The sequence below is a fragment of the Prionailurus bengalensis genome, chromosome E3 (assembly GCF_016509475.1).
Source record: "Prionailurus bengalensis isolate Pbe53 chromosome E3, Fcat_Pben_1.1_paternal_pri, whole genome shotgun sequence".
Lineage (NCBI taxonomy): Eukaryota > Metazoa > Chordata > Mammalia > Carnivora > Felidae > Prionailurus > Prionailurus bengalensis.
Genome location: NC_057357.1, coordinates 1,144,856 through 1,166,162, shown reverse-complemented (window position 1 = coordinate 1,166,162; position 21,307 = coordinate 1,144,856). Strand labels below are relative to the sequence as shown.

General features: G+C 61.5%; 1 protein-coding gene across 3 annotated transcripts in view; it reads left to right on the top strand.

The window, feature by feature from the left end:
* The window catches only part of PRKAR1B (protein kinase cAMP-dependent type I regulatory subunit beta), a 122,798-nt gene that overhangs the window by 65,225 nt on the left and 36,266 nt on the right, over nucleotides 1-21,307 (top strand). For all 3 annotated transcript variants that reach the window (XM_043559488.1, XM_043559490.1, XM_043559487.1), the window contains exons 5-6: nucleotides 19,217-19,278; nucleotides 19,676-19,722. In XM_043559488.1, the coding sequence (XP_043415423.1) occupies nucleotides 19,217-19,278; nucleotides 19,676-19,722 (109 nt within the window). The remainder of the gene's footprint in view (nucleotides 1-19,216; nucleotides 19,279-19,675; nucleotides 19,723-21,307) is intronic.

Sequence of the window (21,307 nt, the reverse complement as noted above, 5' to 3'; positions counted from 1 at the left end):
TCCTCCCTCCCTCCTTCCTCTTTCCTTCCACACAGACCATCCAGTCCCCCGTGCCCAGCCTGTCCTGAGGGTAGGAGTCACAGACTGTTTCCACTGACTGGAGTTGTTCAGGGTTGTATAGGGGTGGACGGGAGGTGTGGGGTAGAGGGTGTCATCCAGCACCAACAGGAGTGGTACACGGAGGGCTTCCTGGGGGAGGAGGCGTCTGGGCCGGGTCTGGAAGCCTGAGCAGAGCCAGGAGACGAGAGGTCTGAGACACATCAGCCCCCTGCATGCTCCTCCTTGTCCCAGACAGTAGGATGAGCCCACAGGGAAGTCTTCTTCCTTCGGATTTTAGGGTGTGGTACCCCCAGGGAGTTTCGGTGGCCCTTGGATCTGGCGTGGCTTGGCAGTCGCATTGCGTCTGTGTGACCTGTGACCCACGGTGGTGCCTCTGAGCCTCAGTTGCCCCCTCTGTTTGATGGAGGGGGCTCTCAGGCTGGCCCCACCGCCCTGCTGGGGCACCCGGCTGTGGCCTCTGCACGCTTGAGACCCCGTTTCCCACCCTGGGTGGCCAGAGCCCTAGCACTCAGCACACGCCTCGTGTCGAGGGCTGGGCCGAGTGAGACAGCGCGAAGACCCCTGAGCAGTGTCCCCGCGGCCTCAGACGCCCGGCTGTGCCTGCAAGCCCGCCTCCGTGTCCCCCTGCCTCTCTCGGACTGCTGGGGCCCGGGGCTCACCCTTGTCCCGGCCGTCATACGGCGGGGACGGCCTGCCTTTTCTGCCCTTGCGGGGGTGGGGGTGGAACAGCGTAGCCTCTTACCTGGCAGAGAAGCCTGAGCACACCGTGTGGTTCTGAGCGGCTCACCCGGCACAGGTAGGGGAGGCCAGGTGTGGGGGGCACGTCGCCTCGCCTGGGCCAGGCTGACGGTTCCCGGGGGTGGCCGGGGCTCCGCTTCTGCACCGGCTCGGCGTCCTGTCCGTGTCTGTGGGGCACCTGCCCGGGGCTCCCTGCTCGTTCCCTGGCTGGAGCCCACGTAGGAGAACGGGCCCCAGAGCGCCAGAGCCCAGCCCGCCCTGCGGCCTCACGCCCAGCGCGTGGAGCAGGTGCGGGCCCAGTGGCCCCGACGGGAGAGGCCTGCGCGGGGCGGACACGCGAGGGGCGTGCCCGGTGGACATCCCCGAGCTGCCTCCCCGCTCCTCCGCCCTCCAGGTTAGCGCGGGGCTTCCCGAGTCCGGCTCTTCCCTGGTGGCCCTTCCTCTGCCGGCCCCCGACCTCGGCGTGCCCTCGGGCCCCTACCACCGAGGGGTGCTGGGACTGCCCCGCCTGCGGCCCACAGAGCCTCCGTGAAGGCTCCTCGGTCTCTGCTGTGAGCCCCTTCGTTTTCGCCATTTTCCTTGCTTTCTGGTATTTTAGGACATTGTAGGCTTGGCTTGTGTTTTCTGCCCCAGACCTGAAGTCACTCTTTCTCCAAAGAAAAAAGGGCCACTCTGAGTTGTCATTCTTCCAGGCTTTTTTTTTTTTTTTTAAGTTTATTTAGTTTTGAGAGAGACAGAGACAGAACGCGAGTGGGTTAGGGGCAGAGAGAGAGGGAGACCCAGACCCCGAAGCAGGCGCCAGGCTCCGAGCTGTCAGCACAGAGCCCGACGCGGGGCATGAACCCACGCGCTGTGAGATCGTGACCTCAGCCGAAGTCGGAGGCTCCGCCGACTGAGCCACCCAGCCACCCCCTTCCAGGCTTTTCAGGACAAAATACTTCGTGTGTTCACGTGGGCTCTTCAGTTCCGCTTCAGGGCTCCAGGCTTGGGCTCTTACCTTCCCTGTGGCACAGCTCGATGGGTGCGTGCGTGCGTCTCTCCTCCCATATGTGCCACGTCTAAACGACACCCGCTGAAGATTGCTCTGCTTTATTCCAGCACACGCTCGCGCCCCGTCTTGGCATGACGGCACCATTAGCCCCCCCTGCCACCAGCAAGGGTCCGTGACACTCACTTTGTCCCCAGGTACCGTTTGGGGGCAGTTACGCTATCATTTGTTGCCGTTTGCTTTTTGTCAGTATTGCCTTTCCGATCCCAGCTGTGTTTTTATAATCGTGCAGAGCAGTGACGTGTTTCCGAGGCCGTGCCCGCAGACAGGGTGTCTCCCCTCCGCACCTTCTACCCTCACGGTTTGTCCCTGGTTTCAGTGAGCAAAAACGCACCCACGTCCACGTCTGTCCCCGCCTTCCTTGCAGACACTGCCCCTGCCCCTCCACGTGGACCCCCCCGTTTGCTTTTCTCACATAACCCTGCGTCCTGGCACAGCCTGGCTTCCCGGCCCGGCCAGTCCCAGGGCTGGGGTGGGGGTGGGGGTGCGGTCTGCCTGCAGCTGGCCTGGGGGCATGGCCCCCGAGCCCCGCCGGTTGCCCCGGAGCGGGCACAGGTACGCGTGTGTCCAGGTGTGGCCGGCTGTGCACAGGGAACCCGGGCAGAGTCCAGCCCAGCGCGTGAGCGTGAGAATGACCCGGGGTGCACCCGGCCATGCCCTTTGTTTTGGCTCACTAAGCCGGGGGGGGGGGCGGCGTGGAGAATCAAGTGTAGGCCAGCATCGTGGGGCTCTTGCAGCAGGGAGAGAGCCTTAGCCCAGAACCAACCAGAAACAGAGGCGCTGCACCTCTCAAGATTGTGTAAAACTGATGATTCGTAATCAGGTGACAGATAAACACGAACAGGGTAGGCGAGGACAAACAGACCGCGTCCCAGCACCTTCCCCGCGGCCCGGAGATGCCCCCGCTGCCCTGTGGGACACGCGTCGCTCCGGGGTTGCTGCCTTGCACACGTGCGCGTGTCTTCCGACATGACGAGCTGTCTTGTCACACGCTCTGCCCCTCTGGGGTCGCCCCGGTGACCGTTGCGGATCTGCACGGAGGCCTCCCCGTCCTCGCGTGACTGCCCGGCAAGCTGCCCCTGGTGACGGGCGCGCCGGTGGTTCTGTGGCTTTTGCCGGCGGCTTTCCGACGGGCATCCTTGGTGCCTCGGCTGGCCTCGTTTTCTCCCTTCCCAGTGCCGGGTGCGGGTATGAGGCGCGGGGACCCTCGGGGCCACGCGGCCGGCTTCAGGCAGAGCTCCTCCTGGCCCTGGAGCTGGTCTGGCCAGTGACAGGCTTCACACGTTCTTGTGCTCCGCACTGGCCTTGGCGGGGTGGCAGAAGCGGGGTGCCGTCTGCATCCGGCCACGGCCATGTTCTTTTTGACCAACGGGCGCTCTTAAAGTCAGAGCCGCCCTCACCGTCGTGTGGGACACAGGAGTGTTACTCATCCTGGGCCCTCACTGCACTCCGGTCACGGGCTCTCTGCAGGTGGGGGAGTGCGCTCCTGGCCCCTGGGCCTGCCTGGGCCCACAGGGGGCTGACTCCGTGAGCCCTGGCTGTCTCCACAGTCCCGGTGGCCCCATCGGCTCTGAGAGCAGTAACCCCCTTGCTGGCGTGCTCATGCCTGGCGGCCTGGGGTACGTCCCTCGGGTGCCTTTGACATAGGAGGGTCTGACTCAGGGCCAGCCTTGTAAAAGCTGTGTGTTTTCACTCAGGTTCAGAGTAACAATAGCAAAGTTAAATGACTCTGAGTTGGCCACATATCCTCTCTGAACAGGAGCCTCGGGACCCTCATGGCATCACTAGAGACCATCCACCCGGTGTCCACGCACCTTAGCTGTGCGCTAACTGGGCACCCCCTGGCGGGACCCCCACGCCCCCTGGCGGGACCCCCCTGGCACCTCCTGGCGGGAACCCCCTGGTGGGACCCCCCCCACCTCCTGGTAAGACCCCCACAGCACCCCCTCTCAGTGCCCCTGGTACCTCCTGGAGGGACCCCCCCGGTACCCCTTGGCAGGACCCCCACACCCCCTGGTGGGACCCCCACGGCACCCGCTGGTGGGACCCCCACACCCCTGGCCAGGCACCCCTGGCATCTCTTTGTGGGAATGCCCTGGGGGGACCCCCACACCCCCTGGTGGGACCCCCACGGCACCCCTTGGCGGGACCCCCACACCCCCTGGCCAGGCACCCCTGGCATCTCTTTGTGGGAATGCCCTGGGGGGACCCCCACACCTCCTGGTGGGACCCCCACGGCACCCCCTGGCGGGACCCCCACACCCCCTGGCCAGGCACCCCTGGCATCTCTTTGTGGGAATGCCCTGGGGGGACCCCCACACCCCCTGGTGGGACCCCCACGGCACCCCCTGGCGGGACCCCCACACCCCCTGGCCAGGCACCCCTGGCATCTCTTTGTGGGAATGCCCTGGTGGGACCCCCACACCCTCTGGTGGGACCCCCACAGCATCCCTTGGTGGGACTCCCATGGCACCCCCTGACAGGACCCCCGTACCCCCTGGCGCAACCCCCACACCCCCTGGCCGGGCACCCCTGGCACCTCCTTGTGGGAACGCCCTGGTGGGACCCCCACACCCTCTGGTGGGACCCCCCCTGGCATCCCCTGGCGGAACCCCCTGGCACACCCTGGCAGGACCCCCACACCCGGGGCAGTTTGTTTCTCCTTTGGGCAGCTCCGGCTTTTTCCGGGAGGACCGCCGGTCCCTGGCAGTCCCGGCTGCCCACCTGTTGGGAGCCCGGGTCCCGCCGCCAGGCCGGCCAGCTCGTGACCCACCCTTCCACCTCAGCCTCCGAAGCACCCTTCCACCCCGCCTCCCTGGCCCTGGGTGCCTCTGTGCCCACCCTGGGAAGTGGCCCGTGGAGCAGCTGATTGGTTTAGCAGCCGTGGAAAGAAAGCACACGTGTCCCCGGCCCACGGAGCCCCGGTGGCGGTGTCTACAGACAGGCCGCTGCGTTCTCCCCTCCCACGTGCTTGGAGCGGGGTCTGCGGTTATGAGGACACCGGCTGCCTGGATCTTGTGACCGGTCCGTGGGCCCTCTGGTTTAAAATAAGCGAGATGCCTTTGACCCTGGAGAACACGCCCGCCTTGCGAGGTGAGGGGGAGGGGGAGGGCAGCAGAGTTCCCGGGTCGTGTCCCTGGCCGTGGACGTGGCCTGCAGAAGGGCAGCTGGGAAGGGGGGCCCTCTTCACTGTAAGCTTTCACACCAGGGTCACCCGGCCCTGTGAGGATAGCGCAGGGCGGCTCAGGGCTTCTGAGACCCGCGTCCCTCCAGGATTAGCACTGCCACGGGCTGCAGAACGCCGAATCTTGTTCCTCAGGGGCTCAAACCACCTGCTCTACAAACGGGCCTGAGAACCAAGGAGCCCTGACTGGTGTGGGGGGGAGGAATCCCAGGGGACTGCTTGGAGGAGGTGAGGACGGTAGTGTTCAGGGGGGAGACAGACGGGGCCGTGGAGCTCCGCAAACCTCAGGTGGCTGGGCGAGGATGCCCCATGTTGCTCCCGAGTAGTCGGGGCCAGAGGGCAGACTTGCTTGCCCACTGCCTGGCCAGCTGGCAGGGAGGCTGCACTGACCCAGGCTGAACCTCAGACGGACTCCCGCCGGCTGGCTTCTCTGCGCATCCCCTCAACCCTGCCGCCCGCCACAGCTCCCCCCGCACCCCCCCCAGCCTGCCCCGGAGCCGGATGCCCAGCCCTGGCTGCCGGCATGAAATCCTTGAAGAAAGATCTAGAATCTGAGTCTCAGGAGACAGGCTCTTGGAGGTGACTCCCCTTGGCTCCCAGGCACTGTTTCTGAGCCCGTCGTGCAGAGGGTGATGAGGTTTCCAGCCCGGGCTTGGTTACCGTGTGGGACGGGTCCCGACCCGGAGCCTTCTGTGCCCGTTCTCTGTCTCTGGTTGATTTGCCGTAAGTACCGGAAGCTGCTTCTGGGGTATCCTCCCCACTACTGGGCCCCCAGGCCGAGGAGACCGGGGCCCTGCCGATGTCTGTCCACACGGGGCATTGGCGCCTCTCCTCTCCCATGGTCTCTGCCCAGTGGCAAGCAAGGGATTGGCTTTCTTACCTGCGCTCCGGCCACGGCCTGAGGCCGGCAGGGGGCTGACCTGGCATTGACCCTCTGTGTGTTTGTTGAAAAGCAACAGCCGGAAGGCCCCAGCTGTTCGGCCTCTTGAGGCAGGGATTGCGCCTGCCTTGTTCTCCACGGTCTCCGGGTGGGTGAGCCAGACCGGGTGTGGTGCTCGAACCTCCCTGGGGCTGCTCACCCTCGCCCAGAGGTGCCCAGCAGGAGCCGGGGTCGATGGGGCTGGGCTCTCAGTCGGGTGGCCCCTGGAGCCTCCGCTACCCCCTGGGGGTTCTTGGTGCCCTCCGAGGACGGACGGCTGCACGTGTCCTCTGTGGTGCAGCCAGGCCTCCATCCGGGGGGCTGCGGGTGCTGCATCTAAAAAGTCATTGTCAAACCCAAGGTCCCTAGATTGTTTTCTGTGTTATCTTCTAAAAGTGTTAAAAAAATTAAAAAAAAAATTTTTTTTTACATTTATTTATTTTTGAGAGACAGAGCACGAGTGGGGGAGGGGCAGAAAGACGGGGAGACACAGAATCCGAAGCGGTTTCCAGGCTCTGAGCTGTCAGCACAGAGACCAACGTGGGGCTCGAACTCACAAACCGTGAGACTATGACCTGAGCCGAAGTCAGACCGCTTAACTGACTGAGCCACTCAGGTGCCCCTAAAAACATTTTTTTAATGTGTATTTATTTTTGAGAGAGAGACAGAGTGTGAGCAGGGGAGGGGCAGAGAGAGAGAGGGAGACACAGAATCCCAAGCAGGCTCCAGGCTCCGAGCTGCCTGCGCCGAGCCCGACGTGGGGCTCAAACCCGTGAACGGTGAGATCACGACTGAGCCGAAGTCGGACGCTCAACCGAATGAGCCACCCAGGCGCCCCTGTGTTTTACGATTAGATCTATGATCCATCTTGAGTTAGTTCTTGTAAAGGAAGTAAAGTCTGGGTCTAGACTCAGCGTGTGGACATCCTCTTGTTCCGGCTCAGTGTGGGGGAGACTGTCTTCGCTCCTTCCTCAAAGGTCGGTTGACTGTATTCGGGGCGTTCTGTCTCTGGGCTCTCCATTCCGTTCCCTGGGTCTATCATTGGCCTGTACTCTTGCCAACACCACACTGTCTCAATTATTTAAAAAAAAATTTTTTTTTTCAACGTTTATTTATTTTTGGGACAGAGAGAGACAGAGCATGAACGGGGGAGGGTCAGAGAGAGAGGGAGACACAGAATCGGAAACAGGCTCCAGGCTCCGAGCCATCAGCCCAGAGCCTGACGCGGGGCTCGAACTCATGGACCGCGAGATCGTGACCTGGCTGAAGTCAGACGCTTAACCGACTGCGCCACCCAGGCGCCCCCACACTGTCTCAATTATTATAGCAGCCCTCTGGCAGGTCCTGACATCCGGCAGCCCGCGCTCAGACTTCAATTCTGTGCAGGCTGTTCGGCGTCATTTGCTTCGACGTGTGAACCGTAGGATCGGCGTGTTGATCTCTACAAAGTGACTTGTTGGGATTTTTATTGGAGTTGAATCTGCAGATCAAGTGGGGATCCAGTTGACAATTTGTATTTGTTACTTAATTTGTTTTTCATCCGAGTTTTGTAGCTGTCCTCACGTCGATCTCATGCATATTTTGTTAGGTTTATGCCTGGGTATTTCATTTTGAGGGGTGCTACTGTAAACGGTGTTTTGCTTTTCATTTTTCATTTCACTGTTTCATTGCTGGTGTGTAAGAAAGTGACCAGCTTTTGTATATTAAGCTTGTATCTTGCAACCGTATCTTGAGATATTGGTCTGTGATTTAACTTTTTTTGTAAGGCCTCTGTCTGGTTTTGGTGTTAGGCTAATGCTGCCCTCGTAGAATGAGTGAGAAACTTTCCTCTGCTTCGGTTTTCTGGAAGAGATGGTTGGGAATTGGTATAATTTCTTCCTTAAATATTTGACAGAATTCACCCATGAGCCCTCCGGGCCTGCGGGCTCTCTATTACGGAAAATTAATAATTATTGATTCAATTTCTTGCGTATATTATCTATTTATTTTTGTCAGTTTTGGTGGCTAATGTCTTTCAGAAAAACTGGTCTCTTTCATCTAGGTTTTCACCCTGTCTGTGGTGTTCGTAGCGTTCCTTTATCCGACTCTTAGTGTCTCTGGGACCTGCGGGGTTCCATACTCCTCTTCCCTCACTTCTGTTTGCTCTCTCCCCTCTCTCAGCCTCACTAGAGGATTGTAGGTTTTTATTCATCTTTGCAAAGAACCAGGTTCGGTTTTGTCGATTTTCTCTGTTCACTTCCTATTTTATTTTTATGTTCATTTCATTAAAAAAAAATTTTTAATGTTTATTTTTGAGAGAGAGAGAGAGACAGAGCATGAGTGGGGAGGGGCAGAGAGGGAGGGAGACACAGAATCGGAAGCGGGCTCCGGGCTCCGAGCTGTCAGCACAGAGCCGGACGCGGGGCTCGGACCCACGAACCGTGAGATCGTGACCTGAGCCGAAGTCGGACGCTCAACCGACTGAGCCGCCCCAGGCGCCCCTCCACAGATTTTAATAAGCTGCATTTTCATTTGCGTTTAGTTAGAAACACTCCCGGTTTCTCTTGAGCCTTCTTCTTTGCCCTATGTGTTATTCGGTGTGTTTTTCAACCTGCAAATATTAGGACTTTCAAGCTCTCTTTTTGTTACTAATTTCTGGTTTAATTCCGCTGTGGCCCAGGAGGAGACACTGTGTACCATAGTCTTTTAAATGTGTTCAGGTGTATTCTGCGGTCCAGGATGTGGTCCATCGTGGTAAACTCCTGCGAACTTGAGAAGGATGTGTGTTCTGCTGTGTTTGAGAAGGAGTCCTGTGAACGTCAGCCGCGTCTGCTTAGCCGATGGTGCTTTTCAGCTCAGCCGCGTCCTGGCTGGTTTTCTGCCTGTGGAGCTGCCGGTAACTCACAAAGGGGTGTTGAAACGCTCCAGTCTAATTTGGGATTGTTTGTTTCTCCTTGCACTTCCGTCAGACTCGTTTTGCGAGATGTTTTCTGTTTAGCAGACCTGTAACGGATGCCCGTGTTCCGCGCAGAGGTGCGTCTGCAGTGCCCTCGCCTGGCCCATAATTAGTAATTTAGTTAACCGGTCCCCAGCCGTCAGGTGTTACAGATTGCCGTGACTGCAGACAGCGCGGTCCCCAGCGGCCCAGTGGGCGCACCGCACCTCGTGTGTTTAACTGTGCCTCCAGAGTGAGCGCGGGAGGGAATAGAACCTCAGCGGCCCTGCGGGGTCAGAGGGCACATTCTTAAGAGAAAAGCTCCCCGGCCTCAGCCTACACCTGCGGGCGCCGGTCTCCATCCAAGGTGCCTTCTGACGGGGCACCTCCGCTTGGCCGGGGCCTCTGGGGGTGCGATGGATGGCAGGGCTGGGGCTGTGCACTGGCGATTCTGGGCTGGAGATCCTGGCCCCCACCCCTTCCCCCGAGGCCCGGCGCCCGTCCCCCGTCCTGGGTGCTGCGGAAACACTCCCCACCGGAGTCCCGGGCGCGTGTTCGTGCGCCCCTCTCCAGGGCCCGGCGTTTGTGCGTGGGGAACCGCTGTAGACGAGGTGGCACCAAGCCCCCGGGGCAGAGGCTCCCGTGCTCCTGGTGCTCCAGCACCGTGTCTCCAGAGGACACGGCCACGCCTGAGTTATCACTGTTTACAGAGGATTATTTGGAAACTTGCAGTGGATGGAGAAACATAGTGAGCTCTCACCCAAACAGTGGAGAGGCCTAAACACAGCCCGGGGCCGCTGTCACTCGGGCTGTGACAGGCAGCATAAAGCAGGATGTGGGCACCAGAGCTTTGCCTGTGGGTCCCGGGCGCTTGCTTCCCTGGGTGACGTTGACCGAGTCCAAACAGCCGGACAGAAGTTCTCCCGTGGCCGAGGCGGCAGGCTTGGGTCCTTCTGAACCACTTCTGAAGGGGACGGGCCAGACATCCCGTCTCTGGCATCACTTTGGAGCCAGGAAAACACGCTCCTGTGCACCGGGACGTGCTTTCTGCAGCCTGGGCGGTCTTTGTTCTTGCGTTCTGTTCACATCACTCACGCCTCCCTTGTGGTCTTCGTGGTACACGGATGTGCGCTTCTGTGCACGCCCGCGGCCGGTGCACGGCCGAGGGGCTGCCTTCTGCTCTTTGGACATTGCACATCCCCCTCCCACATCCACGCCCCCTCCGTGCTTCTGAAAGTTTGACGTTTGTCCGAGTAAGTCGTTTAAAGAAGTAGAGATCCAGAAATGAAAGCACTGATACGGTCTGCTTTCCTTCTTACTGGAGGCGACCCTGTGGCCCGTGTCCTGGGGCTCCCTGCGTAGATCCCGGGAATGCCCTCCACCCGCCAGGGTTTCCAAGATGCAGCACCTCGGGTTGCTGGAGCTGGGGAGGGGGGGGGTCCGTGTGGGACCCTGTCAGTCCCACCCCGCCGCGTCCCAGCACTGGAAGGAGGCTGGGTGCGTGGGCCACATGCAGGGCTGGCTGCCTCCTCCCAGGCCCGTCCTGCTCAAGGCGGCCTCGCTCTGAGAACTGGCGCGGCCTGTTTGCTTCTGCAGCTTCGTGAGGCTGGCGAAGACGGGGGTGCGACGTGCCCCGGCCGGCTTCATCCCCGGGGGACCCTGAGACACGCGTGGGCATCTTAGCAGGGCCGTGGGGGGGGTGGGATCTGGAGCCGGCAGAAACGGTCACAGGAGCTCCGGATGGCGGGGCTCATTCTGCTAAGTGCTTCACGAGTGGTTACATGCCCTGTGGCCTGTGAGCATGCCGCCTGCCCATTCTCCGGATGGGTTAAGTCCTCGGAGAGTCCGCCCCTGGGGTCTCTCCAGGCAAGTTGAGGAGTGGCACCGGGTTCCTGGGTTGCCATCAGAGAAGCAGTTGTCACAGGACGACCCCCCACCCCCGCCGTGATGAATTCCCACGTGTGCGGCTCCCCACAGCGGGTGCAGGGGCGGGCTGGTGCACCCAGACGGTGCAGGGGCAGGAATCCGTGGCCTTCTGGGGATGGTGGCCAAACGGAGAGCATGTGGTCTGACCAGGGTGGAAATGGCCTGAGCTCTTGCTTTGTGAGAACACAGGCCCCATGTAGCTAGAGCTAACTTTTTTTTTTTTTTAAAGAAAAGCCAAAAACTTCGGTTTTTATAACTCTGTCAATTTTTAAACGTTGGGAGCTAACTTTGAACATGCAGGTAGCATTGGCACGTGAAGAAACCGTTAAGTGGGGAACGATCAATAAACACTAAGGAGGTTAAATGGTAACCAAGGGCCTGCCCCCTCCGGAGAGGCCAGGCCCCGACGGCTTTACGGGAGAGTCCTGTCCAACGTCAACAGACCATTCTCCTTTCACCAGTGGCTGCAGAGGACGGAAGATCAGGAGAGCCGCCCGGCTCATTGTGTGAGGACAGTCTAATCTGCATCCCGGCTCGTGGTACGGGCCGTATGAGAAAACGAATAAGAAGTCGTATAAAAACTATAGGTGTAGGGGCACCCGGGTGGCTCAGTCGGTTAAGCGTCCAAGTTCAGCTCAGGTCATGATCTCATGGGTCATGAGTTCGAGCCCCGCGTCGGGCTCTGCTGACCGCCCCGAGCCTGGAGCTGCTTCGGATTCTGTGTCTCCCTCTCTCTGCCCCTCCCCCACTCGTGCTCTGTCTCTCTCTAAAACATAAATAAACGTTAAAAAAAAAATTATAGGTGTAGTATATGTTCTGTGAACGTGGATGCAAAAACCCTAAGTAGCCAAACAGATCCAACTTGATTTTTGAAAGCCACACATCCCGATCAGGTAGCGTTTATCTGGTTTTCAAAAACGGTTTGAGCTGAGAACACTGTCCATGTGTTGCCACATTGACAGATCCCGGGAAAAAGATCTTTGTGGTAGATCACGTAGGTGTGGGGAAAGATTTTCATACAGCGCAGCACCTATTATAAAACTTCTTGGCAAACTAGTCCCAGGAGGAAAATGTTTTAATTTAGTAAAGGTCACACGTGCCCATCGCAGACAAGCATCCTGGCGTTAAGGGAACTTTGCTTATGTGCCGGGTCACCTGGTTTGCAGTCTTGCACTCCCACTTTCTGGCTGTGTGACCCCAAGCAAGTTCCTTACCCTCTCTGTGCCTCAGTCCTCCTCTCCCCACAACGGGGATGTCGGTGATAAATGTCACAAGGTTGCAGTGAGAAGTGCCTGAGCTGAGATTTCACCCCAGCAGGGTGAATGCGCCCTCTTCCTCCTGGGAGAGACAGAGGGGGTTCCTGTCCACACCCCCAGGGCTCAGCGCCCAGGGGTTGTTTTCTGCTCGGATAGAGGAGGAGATGGGGGCTGGCCTGAGGTGACAGTGACGTGACAAAGGGACTCCTCACACCCGGGAAGTGTCTGGTGGCCCTCAGCCGGCTTGGTTTCATCCTGCAAAGTCTTATTTTCAGGGTCGAGACAGGTAACTCAGCAGGAGGTCATGCTCTACACACTGACTTGCGTTTGGACTGTTCGGACCGTGTATGGGGTTTAGACTGAAAACAGACAAAAACCCGAGGTTTTCTATGTCGTGGGGCTTAGCTGTGGCACGTTTACACGGCTTTATTTGGTGGGGGTGAGCTCCCGAGATGGGCCAGGAGCTCTTCCCTGAAATACCTTAAGTCGGGGTTCATTGGTGGCATTCTGACCTCAAGGCTGGGACCTCATTTTGAATTTGTCTTTGAAAACATGACTTCACGTGAACACCCTTCCCCTGCAAGAGAGTCAGGCTTGGGGGTAGGGTCACTCCCCTGCAAGGGAGTCAGCTGTGAGGGGGAGGGTCACCCCCCCCCCCAGGGTGTCAGGCGTCGGGGGGAGGGTCACCCCCCCAGGGAGTCAGGCGTCGGGGGGAGGGTCACCCCCCCCCAGGGAGTCAGGCGTTCGGGGGGAGGGTCACCCCACCCCCCAGGGCGTCAGGCGTCGGGGGGAGGGTCACCCCCCCCAGGGAGTCAGGCGTCGGGGGGAGGGTCACCCCCCCCAGGGAGTCAGGCGTCGGGGGGAGGGTCACCCCCCCCCCAGGGTGTCAGGCGTCGGGGGGAGGGTCACCCCCCCAGGGAGTCAGGCGTCGGGGGGAGGGTCACCCCCCCCCAGGGAGTCAGGCGTTCGGGGGGAGGGTCACCCCACCCCCCAGGGCGTCAGGCGTCGGGGGGAGGGTCACCCCCCCCAGGGAGTCAGGCGTCGGGGGGAGGGTCACCCCCCCCCCAGGGAGTCAGGCGTTCGGGGGGAGGGTCACCCCACCCCCCAGGGCGTCAGGCGTCGGGGGGAGGGTCACCCCCCCCCCCAGGGTGTCAGGCGTCTGGGGGAGGGTCACCCCCCCAGGGAGTCAGGCGTCGGGGGGAGGGTCACCCCCCCCCAGGGAGTCAGGCGTCGGGGGGAGGGTCACCCCCCCCAGGGTGTCAGGCGTCGGGGGGAGGGTCACCCCCCCCAGGGAGTCAGGCGTCGGGGGGAGGGTCACCCCCCCCCAGGGCGTCAGGCGTTCGGGGGGAGGGTCACCCCACCCCCCAGGGCGTCAGGCGTGACAGGTGGTCTAGGCTTTGAAGTTGATGCCCGCTGATGCCTGTGGCCTTGTCGCTGGAACCAGGGAGAGTGCAGCTCTCAGGATGTGGCTCTCTCCGGGGCTCAGTTTTCCCGCCTGGGAACTGGGCACCCGGTGGGATCCAGGTGGCAGCCAGGTGTGCCTGGAAGGGCAAGTGTGACCGTAGGCAGGGGGGGTGATGCCCTGTGGTCCGTGCAGGGTCCTGGCTGGCATCCAGCCTTCCTGCCCTGGGAACATCTCCAGGAGGCCAGGCCTCGGAGTGGACCCACCCCACGAGTCGGGGCCTGGCGCCTGGCCAGAGAGAGCAGACTCCCCCGCCCTGGTTGTTCTTCTGTGCGTCCTCTGCAGCATGAGTGAGTGGGACCTTGACGGGGTGGTCAGCCTTACTGCATCCCAAACCGGCTGCGTGACTGTGGGTGAGTCACTTAGCCTTTCTGAACCTTGATATTCCTGTCGGTAGAGTGGGGACAGGGATGGGAGCCAATGGCTTTCCATGCTTGTGAGGTTCAAATGGGAGAAGCTTAATGAGGCTTTGTTTTGGGTCGAGGGTACTGGGCTCCGCCTGAGGAATCTAGATCGATAGCCACCATTTTCAGTGAATGGCCTCAGGAAGCAGGGACTTTTGTTAGAAGACCCAACCATGTTCTAGTTGATCTCCTGTCTTGGAGCTGCCTGAACAGACAGCTCGTTCTTCATCTATGTTTCCTTCCTTCCATCCATCCATCCACCCCCCCCATTCACCACCCACCCACCCACCCATCCATCCATCCATCCACCCACCCATCCACCCACCCATCTGTCCATCCACCCATCCACCCACCCATCTGTCCATCTATCCATCCATCCATCCATCCATCCACCCATCCATCCATCTATCCATCTGCCACCCACCTACCCATCTACCCCCCCCATTCACCACCCACCCACCTACCCATCTACCCCCCCCATTCACCACCCATCCATCCATCCATCCATCCACCCACCCATCCACCCACCTACCCATCTACCCCCCCATTCACCACCCATCCATCTATCCATCCATCCATCCATCCACCCACCCATCCACCCACCTACCCATCCACCCCCCCCATTCACCACCCACCCACCCACCCATCCATCCATCCATCCACCCACCCATCCACCCACCCATCTGTCCATCCACCCATCCATCCATCCATCCATCCATCCATCCATCCATCCATCCACCCATCCACCCATCCATCCATCCATCCACCCATCCACCCATCCATCCATCCATCCATCCATCCACCCATCCATCCACCCACCCATCCACCCACCCATCTGTCCATCTATCCATCCATCCATCCATCCATCCACCCATCCACCCATCCATCCATCCATCCACCCATCCATCCACCCACCCATCCACCCACCCATCTGTCCATCTATCCATCCATCCACCCATCCATCCATCTATCCATCTGCCACCCACCTACCCATCTACTCCCCCCATTCACCACCCACCCACCTACCCATCTACCCCCCCCATTCACCACCCATCCATCCATCCATCCATCCATCCACCCATCCATCCATCTATCCATCTGCCACCCACCTACCCATCTACTCCCCCCATTCACCACCCACCCACCTACCCATCTACCCCCCCCATTCACCACCCATCCATCCATCCATCCATCCATCCATCCATCCACCCACCCATCCACCCACCTACCCATCTACCCCCCCCATTCACCACCCATCCATCCATCCATCCATCCATCCATCCATCCACCCACCCATCCACCCACCTACCCATCTACCCCCCCCATTCACCACCCATCCATCCATCTACCCACCCATCCACCCATCCATCTGTCTATCCATCCATCCATCCACCCACCCATCTGTCCATCTATCCATCCATCCATCCACCCCCCCATTCACCACCCACCCACCCACCCATCCATCCATCTACCCACCCACCCACCCATCCATCCACCCACCCATCCACCCACCCACCCATCCATCCACCCACCCATCCACCCACCCACCCATCCATCCACCCACCCATCCACCCACCCATCTGTCCATCTATCCATCCATCCATCCATCCACCCACCTACCCATCTACCCCCCCCATTCACCACCCACCGACCTACCCATCTACCCCCCCCATTCACCACCCATCCATCCATCCATCCATCCACCCACCACCCACCCACCCACCCATCCACCCACCTACCCATCTACCCCCCCCATTCACCACCCATCCATCCATCCACCCACCCATCCACCCATCCATCCATCCATCCACCCACCCATCCATCCACCCACCCATCCACCCACCCATCTGTCCATCTATCCATCCATCCATCCACCCCCCCATTCACCACCCACCCACCCACCCACCCATCCATCCATCCACCCACCCATCCATCCACCCACCCATCCACCCACCCATCTGTCCATCTATCCATCCATCCATCCATCCATCCACCCACCTACCCATCTACCCTGCCCCCCATTCACCACCCATCCACCCACCTACCCACTCGCCATCCACCAGCCAACCTCTGTCCTTCCATCCATACCAAAGACCTGCTCTGAGTCAGACCTGGGCTGGCCAATGTGTGTCAGACTGCAGTGAGGTGGTCTTCATTCTCAGAACTCACAGTCAGCTGGGGGATATGGGGTCAGGAAACCATCCACAGCAGGGGGAGGAGGGTGAGAGCTGAGCAGCCCAGGGAAGGAGGGGCACCAGGACAAGGAGTAAGTCAGGTGGGAACTTCCATGGGCTCTGGTCTCTGAGCCGTAAACCCCGCAGGACCTGGGACCCAGCACTCCGCAGGCCCTGAGCATCAGGGGCCAGGCCCGGCTGTGGCTGGGGTCCAAGTCTGCCCATTCCCTGGCCACCACCCTGCCCCAGCTCCCTGTCAGCGGTGCTCTGCTCTGGGTCCCAGCACCCGGCACGGACGGAGGTAGGAGGCCGTAAAGGGGTCCGTGGACTTGGTTGGGAAAGCCGCCGTCCGACAGTCACCAGCCCACTAAGGCTGGCGTTTCCCTCCGTTGTGCACCTGAGCGGTGTCTGGGATGTGTTTCCGCACCCATCCTGGCTGTTGCAGATTGTCTCAAAAGAGGCTCACGTTCGTGGCTCCCTCACCGTCGGGTGCTCCCTAGGCTCCTGCTCGCTGTGATGCAGGCAGGTGTGCGAGTGCCTGGGCCCGTCTGCTGCAGACCGCTTGTCTGAGTGCTTGGATCCCTGTCTCCGTATCGTTGACTTCGCTGGTTTTTCTATTTATTCTGCTTTTCTGGAAGGCGTGCATAAACACAGCTAGAAGCCGAAGACATCCACGGCGCAGCGGGCCTGAGAACCAACCTTGGCCTGAAGTTGACAGAAACCATCGGTACCAATAAGTAGTCATAATTAAAACAAAATGAATAGATAATGCCTCTATCCCCATCACTCCTGGTCAAACCCTGAGGGCCCCTTCGCTGCCCTCGAGCGAGGTGAGTTCACCTTCTGGCGAGAGGTGCCCGCGGGGCCACATGGACACGGGGCCAAAACCCGCAGGCACCCCTTCGTCAGCTGCTCCCCGCTGTTGAGGGAGTGGCGACCACTCTGGCCTGGGGACCTCTCAGGAGCCAGAGGACCCCACCGTCGGGCCAAGATTGGAGGAGGGCAGAGTGTGCTTGTGGCTTCCCCGGGGCTGGCAGCCAGGACCCTCCACCACCTGCTCTCTGAGGGCACTTCCTGAGACCGGGAAGGCCCCGTGCCCCCGAACACACTGGGAGGCCTCGCTTAGCCCCGGGCGCCCCACAGAGCCCTGCACAGGAAGGCAGGGGTGCGGCCTGGCCTCACCTCTTCCCAGCTGCTGACCTTGGCAGAGTTACTTAGTGTCTCTGGTTTCCTTGTCTGGACGAGACAGCCGCAGGTCTGACCTCGGAGCAAGCGGGCGGAGGGAGGGCACCCGGCCAGCGTCCTTGGGGAGTGAGGGCTGTAACCTCTTCACGTTTCTGTGTCTCCACGGCCGCGAGGGCTGTGTCCCCGGGCCTGGCTCAGGCCCCGACCCAGGAGTTGCCAAGCCCAGTTCCGGAGCCTGGCGGGGGCCGCGGCAGGACCCGGTGTGAGACGCTGAGATGCAGGCGACAGCTTCAGTAAAGGTTTCCAGAGGTCACTTACAGATTAGAATAGAAAACCGTTTCTCTTTTCATCAGAGCCTTTTAATGCCATTAAGTGCTAAGAGGCAGGAAGGATTGGGTCTTGTTTGAGAGGACGCAGAGGTGGGGAAGGAGGGGGGCCTCTCGGCGTCCGTCCCGCACACGGCCTGTGTTCCAGCCTTGGTGACGGGCTGGGGGGCTCTGGGGGCGTTAGCTTCTTCTGAGGGGAAAGGGGGAGGGCGGCCCTTTTTGGTGCGTGGGGCTGGGCTCTCCGGCCTCGCTGTTCACAGATTGGGAGTCATCGCTGCTTCTGTACCTGGGGAGGCGCCTGTGTGGTCAGCGGGGCGCTGGCCTGGCCTCGGCAGGACGGCCGCTAGGGGATTCTCCATCTGGACACACGTCACGAAGCACAGGACAAAAACTCGAGTTACAGCCGTTACTTCTGTGTGAACGACAAAGGCACCAAATCGAGACAGGCTTTTCCATGGGCTCGTCCGCGTGGAATGGAAGTCCAGGCCGCGTGTGGGGTGGGCGGTGGGTTGCGGCCCTGCCCTGGGGCTTGACCGCTGTCCCAAGCACCTGCCCCGGCTGGGTGGTGACGGGTCCCGGGGTTGGCTTGATTACTCATGGCATTTGGGAAAATGTTTTACCATTACCGTCGAGAATTTTTTTAAAAACGAGGCAGGAATTGTAAAATCGTTTCTTCAACATCTGCTCACTTTGACATCCCTGATGCTGTGGTTTTGAAGCAATGCAGTTTGGACAACTGACCAGACCCTTTAACGTTTCCTGGATCCTAGAGACAGCGGAGCACAAGGCTGTTGGGATCTCTGGTTTCGCGCTTGCCCCTGGGGGGTCGTGTCCAACTCCCGCGAGTTCCTCTGAGGTTCACTCCACCTGACCAGTCGGGCGAAGGTTTCCCGTTCAGCGGGGGGAGAGGAGGCAGCCCCCCCGCCCCCCCCCCCGAGCCCTGCCGTGTGCCCTGACCACACAGGGGCCCCAGCTGCCCGATTCTCCTTCGGGACCCCGTGGGTGGGTGGGTGCGGTCTCCTGGGCGTGGCCATCGCATTTGGGGAGCGAGGCTGACCTCTGACAGTGCATTCTGGATGCAGTCCCGCGGAGATGAGGGTCCCACGCTCCACCTCCCCCCTGCCTGTGTCCTGCCCGTTCGGTCCATCCGACAGCCACATTTACGAAACTTAACGGCCAGGCCGCCCTTTGGCACGGCCCGCGGGTCAGGCTCCGGTGGCCGGCCAGGCCGCGTAGAGGCCCTGGTTCCTACCTCGGGGATCTCGGGACGCCCCTCGAGGGAAGTGTGCAGAAAGCAGGCCCACAGGACGTTTCCTGACGCGAGGAACAGCCAGGGTCTGCCGTCAGCTTGTTTTTGTGTCTGATGCAATGCGTGCGGGGTGATTCCGTTTCTGTGGAGACCCAGACCGAGAGCCCCGTGGATCCCGGCACGGACATGGTCTGGAGGTTGGGAGCTGTCACCCGGACGGCAGGGCCACGAAGGGTCATGATTTCCTCCGAAGGCGGATTTTTCCGTTTCCCCGGGTGACCGGAGCTGGTTGCTCCGCGTGAGGTGAGGGGTGGGGGGGTCTGTGCCCCGCGCTGCCACAGCCCCCACATGCCGTGCGTGTTCTCTTGCAGCGACATATTTGATGCCATGTTCCCTGTCACGCACATCGCCGGGGAGACCGTCATCCAGCAAGGTATGTTTCCTGCTTCCCTGAGCCAGGGCGCCGGGCCGCGGGCTTCCCGTGAGCACAAGGCCCGTCCGCCCGCCCGCGAGAAACGTCACGGCTCTCTGCACGCCAACCCCACGTCTCCGTAACGTTCCACCAGCGAAGCTGCACCCTGAGACGGGCCAGGCGGGGACCACGGGGGCCCCACCACACACGGAGCACGGGGGGCCGCGCGAGGGGAGCGTGCCCCTGTGGGTCAACCCTCGTGTCGCGCATACGAGTTTTATTTAACAAACAAGACATACCCGGCGAGACCCAGGGACCTTGGCCTCTGTGAAGCTGGGGCAGGTCCAGCTTTCCGGGGGACGGAAGCGTGGCCCCCGGTGCCCTTCGCGGTGTGCACAGCGTGTTTCTCTCCTTACAGGGGACGAAGGAGATAACTTCTACGTGATCGACCAAGGAGAAGTGGACGTGAGTATCTCTTCCCTGCCTGGTCCGCAGTCCGGTCAGCCCAGGAGCGCGTTTCATCCGGAGGCCGGCGTAACGCACCTGAGCGTTGCGCGAGTAAGAGGGTGTGCGCCCACGGACGGTGGTCCCCAGGGTCCCCGGCGCTTCGCAAAGCGGGCAGGGAGCCGAGTGTTTACAGACCCCAAGGCCCTGGACAGTCTTCCTCCTGTTGCCGCTCACCTTCCTCTGTCCACCTTGCTGGTCCGGGGCTAAGGGAGCCCCCCACCCATTGTGGACCTGTTGGGCGTGGCACAGACACACCCCTGCCGCCCCCCCCCCCCCCCGACTCAAGGGCTGAGGGCATCCGTCCCTCCCTGGGTCCCCAGGCTGCCGCCCACACGGGGCCTGGAGGACAGCGTCTCCAGCAAAGCCTTCGAATGGGCTTCTCTCTGACTCAGGCCCAAGTCCTTTATGTGACCAGACGATGGGCCTGCGCCCCCCCAGCGGCTCTGTCTTGCTTCCTGGGGCCCCGCTTCCTGGGGTCCCGCTTCTTGGGGCCTGCCCCCCCCAGCAGTGCCCTCTTGCTTCCTGGGGTCCCGCTTCCTGGGGTCCCGCTTCCTGGGGTCCGCCTCCTGGGGCCTGCCCCCCCCAGCGGTGCCCTCTCGCTTCCTGGGGTCCCGCTTCCTGGGGTCCCGCTTCCTGGGGCCTGCCCCCCCCAGCGGTGCCCTCTCGCTTCCTGGGGTCCCGCTTCCTGGGGTCCTGCTTCTTGGGGCCTGCCCCCCCCCCCAGCGGTGCCCTCTCGCTTCCTGGGGTCCCGCTTCCTGGGGTCCCGCTTCCTGGGGCCTGCCCCCCCCAGCGGTGCCCTCTCGCTTCCTGGGGTCCCGCTTCCTGGGGTCCTGCTTCTTGGGGCCTGCCCCCCCCCCCAGCGGTGCCCTCTCGCTTCCTGGGGTCCCGCTTCCTGGGGTCCCGCTTCCTGGGGTCCTGCTTCTTGGGGCCTGCCCCCCCCATGGGTGCCCTCTTGCCTCCTGGGGTCCCACTTCCTGGGGTCCTGCTTCCTGGGGCCTGCCCTCCCCCCCCCCCGCCCTGAGCGGTGCCCTCTCGCTTCCTGGGGTCCCGCTTCCTGGGGTCCTGCTTCTTGGGGCCTGCCCCCCCCCCCAGCGGTGCCCTCTCGCTTCCTGGGGTCCCGCTTCCTGGGGTCCCGCTTCCTGGGGCCTGCCCCCCCCAGCGGTGCCCTCTCGCTTCCTGGGGTCCCGCTTCCTGGGGTCCTGCTTCTTGGGGCCTGCCCCCCCCCCCAGCGGTGCCCTCTCGCTTCCTGGGGTCCCGCTTCCTGGGGTCCCGCTTCCTGGGGTCCCGCTTCCTGGGGTCCTGCTTCTTGGGGCCTGCCCCCCCATGGGTGCCCTCTTGCCTCCTGGGGTCCCGCTTCCTGGGGTCCTGCTTCCTGGGGCCTGCCCTCCCCCCCCCCCCGCCCTGAGCGGTGCCCTCTCGCTTCCTGGGGTCCCGCTTCCTGGGGCCCCCCCCCGCCCTGAGCGGTGCCCTCTCGCTTCCTGGGGTCCTGCTTCTTGGGGCCTGCCCCCCCCAGCGGTGCCCTCTTGCTTCCTGGGGTCCCGCT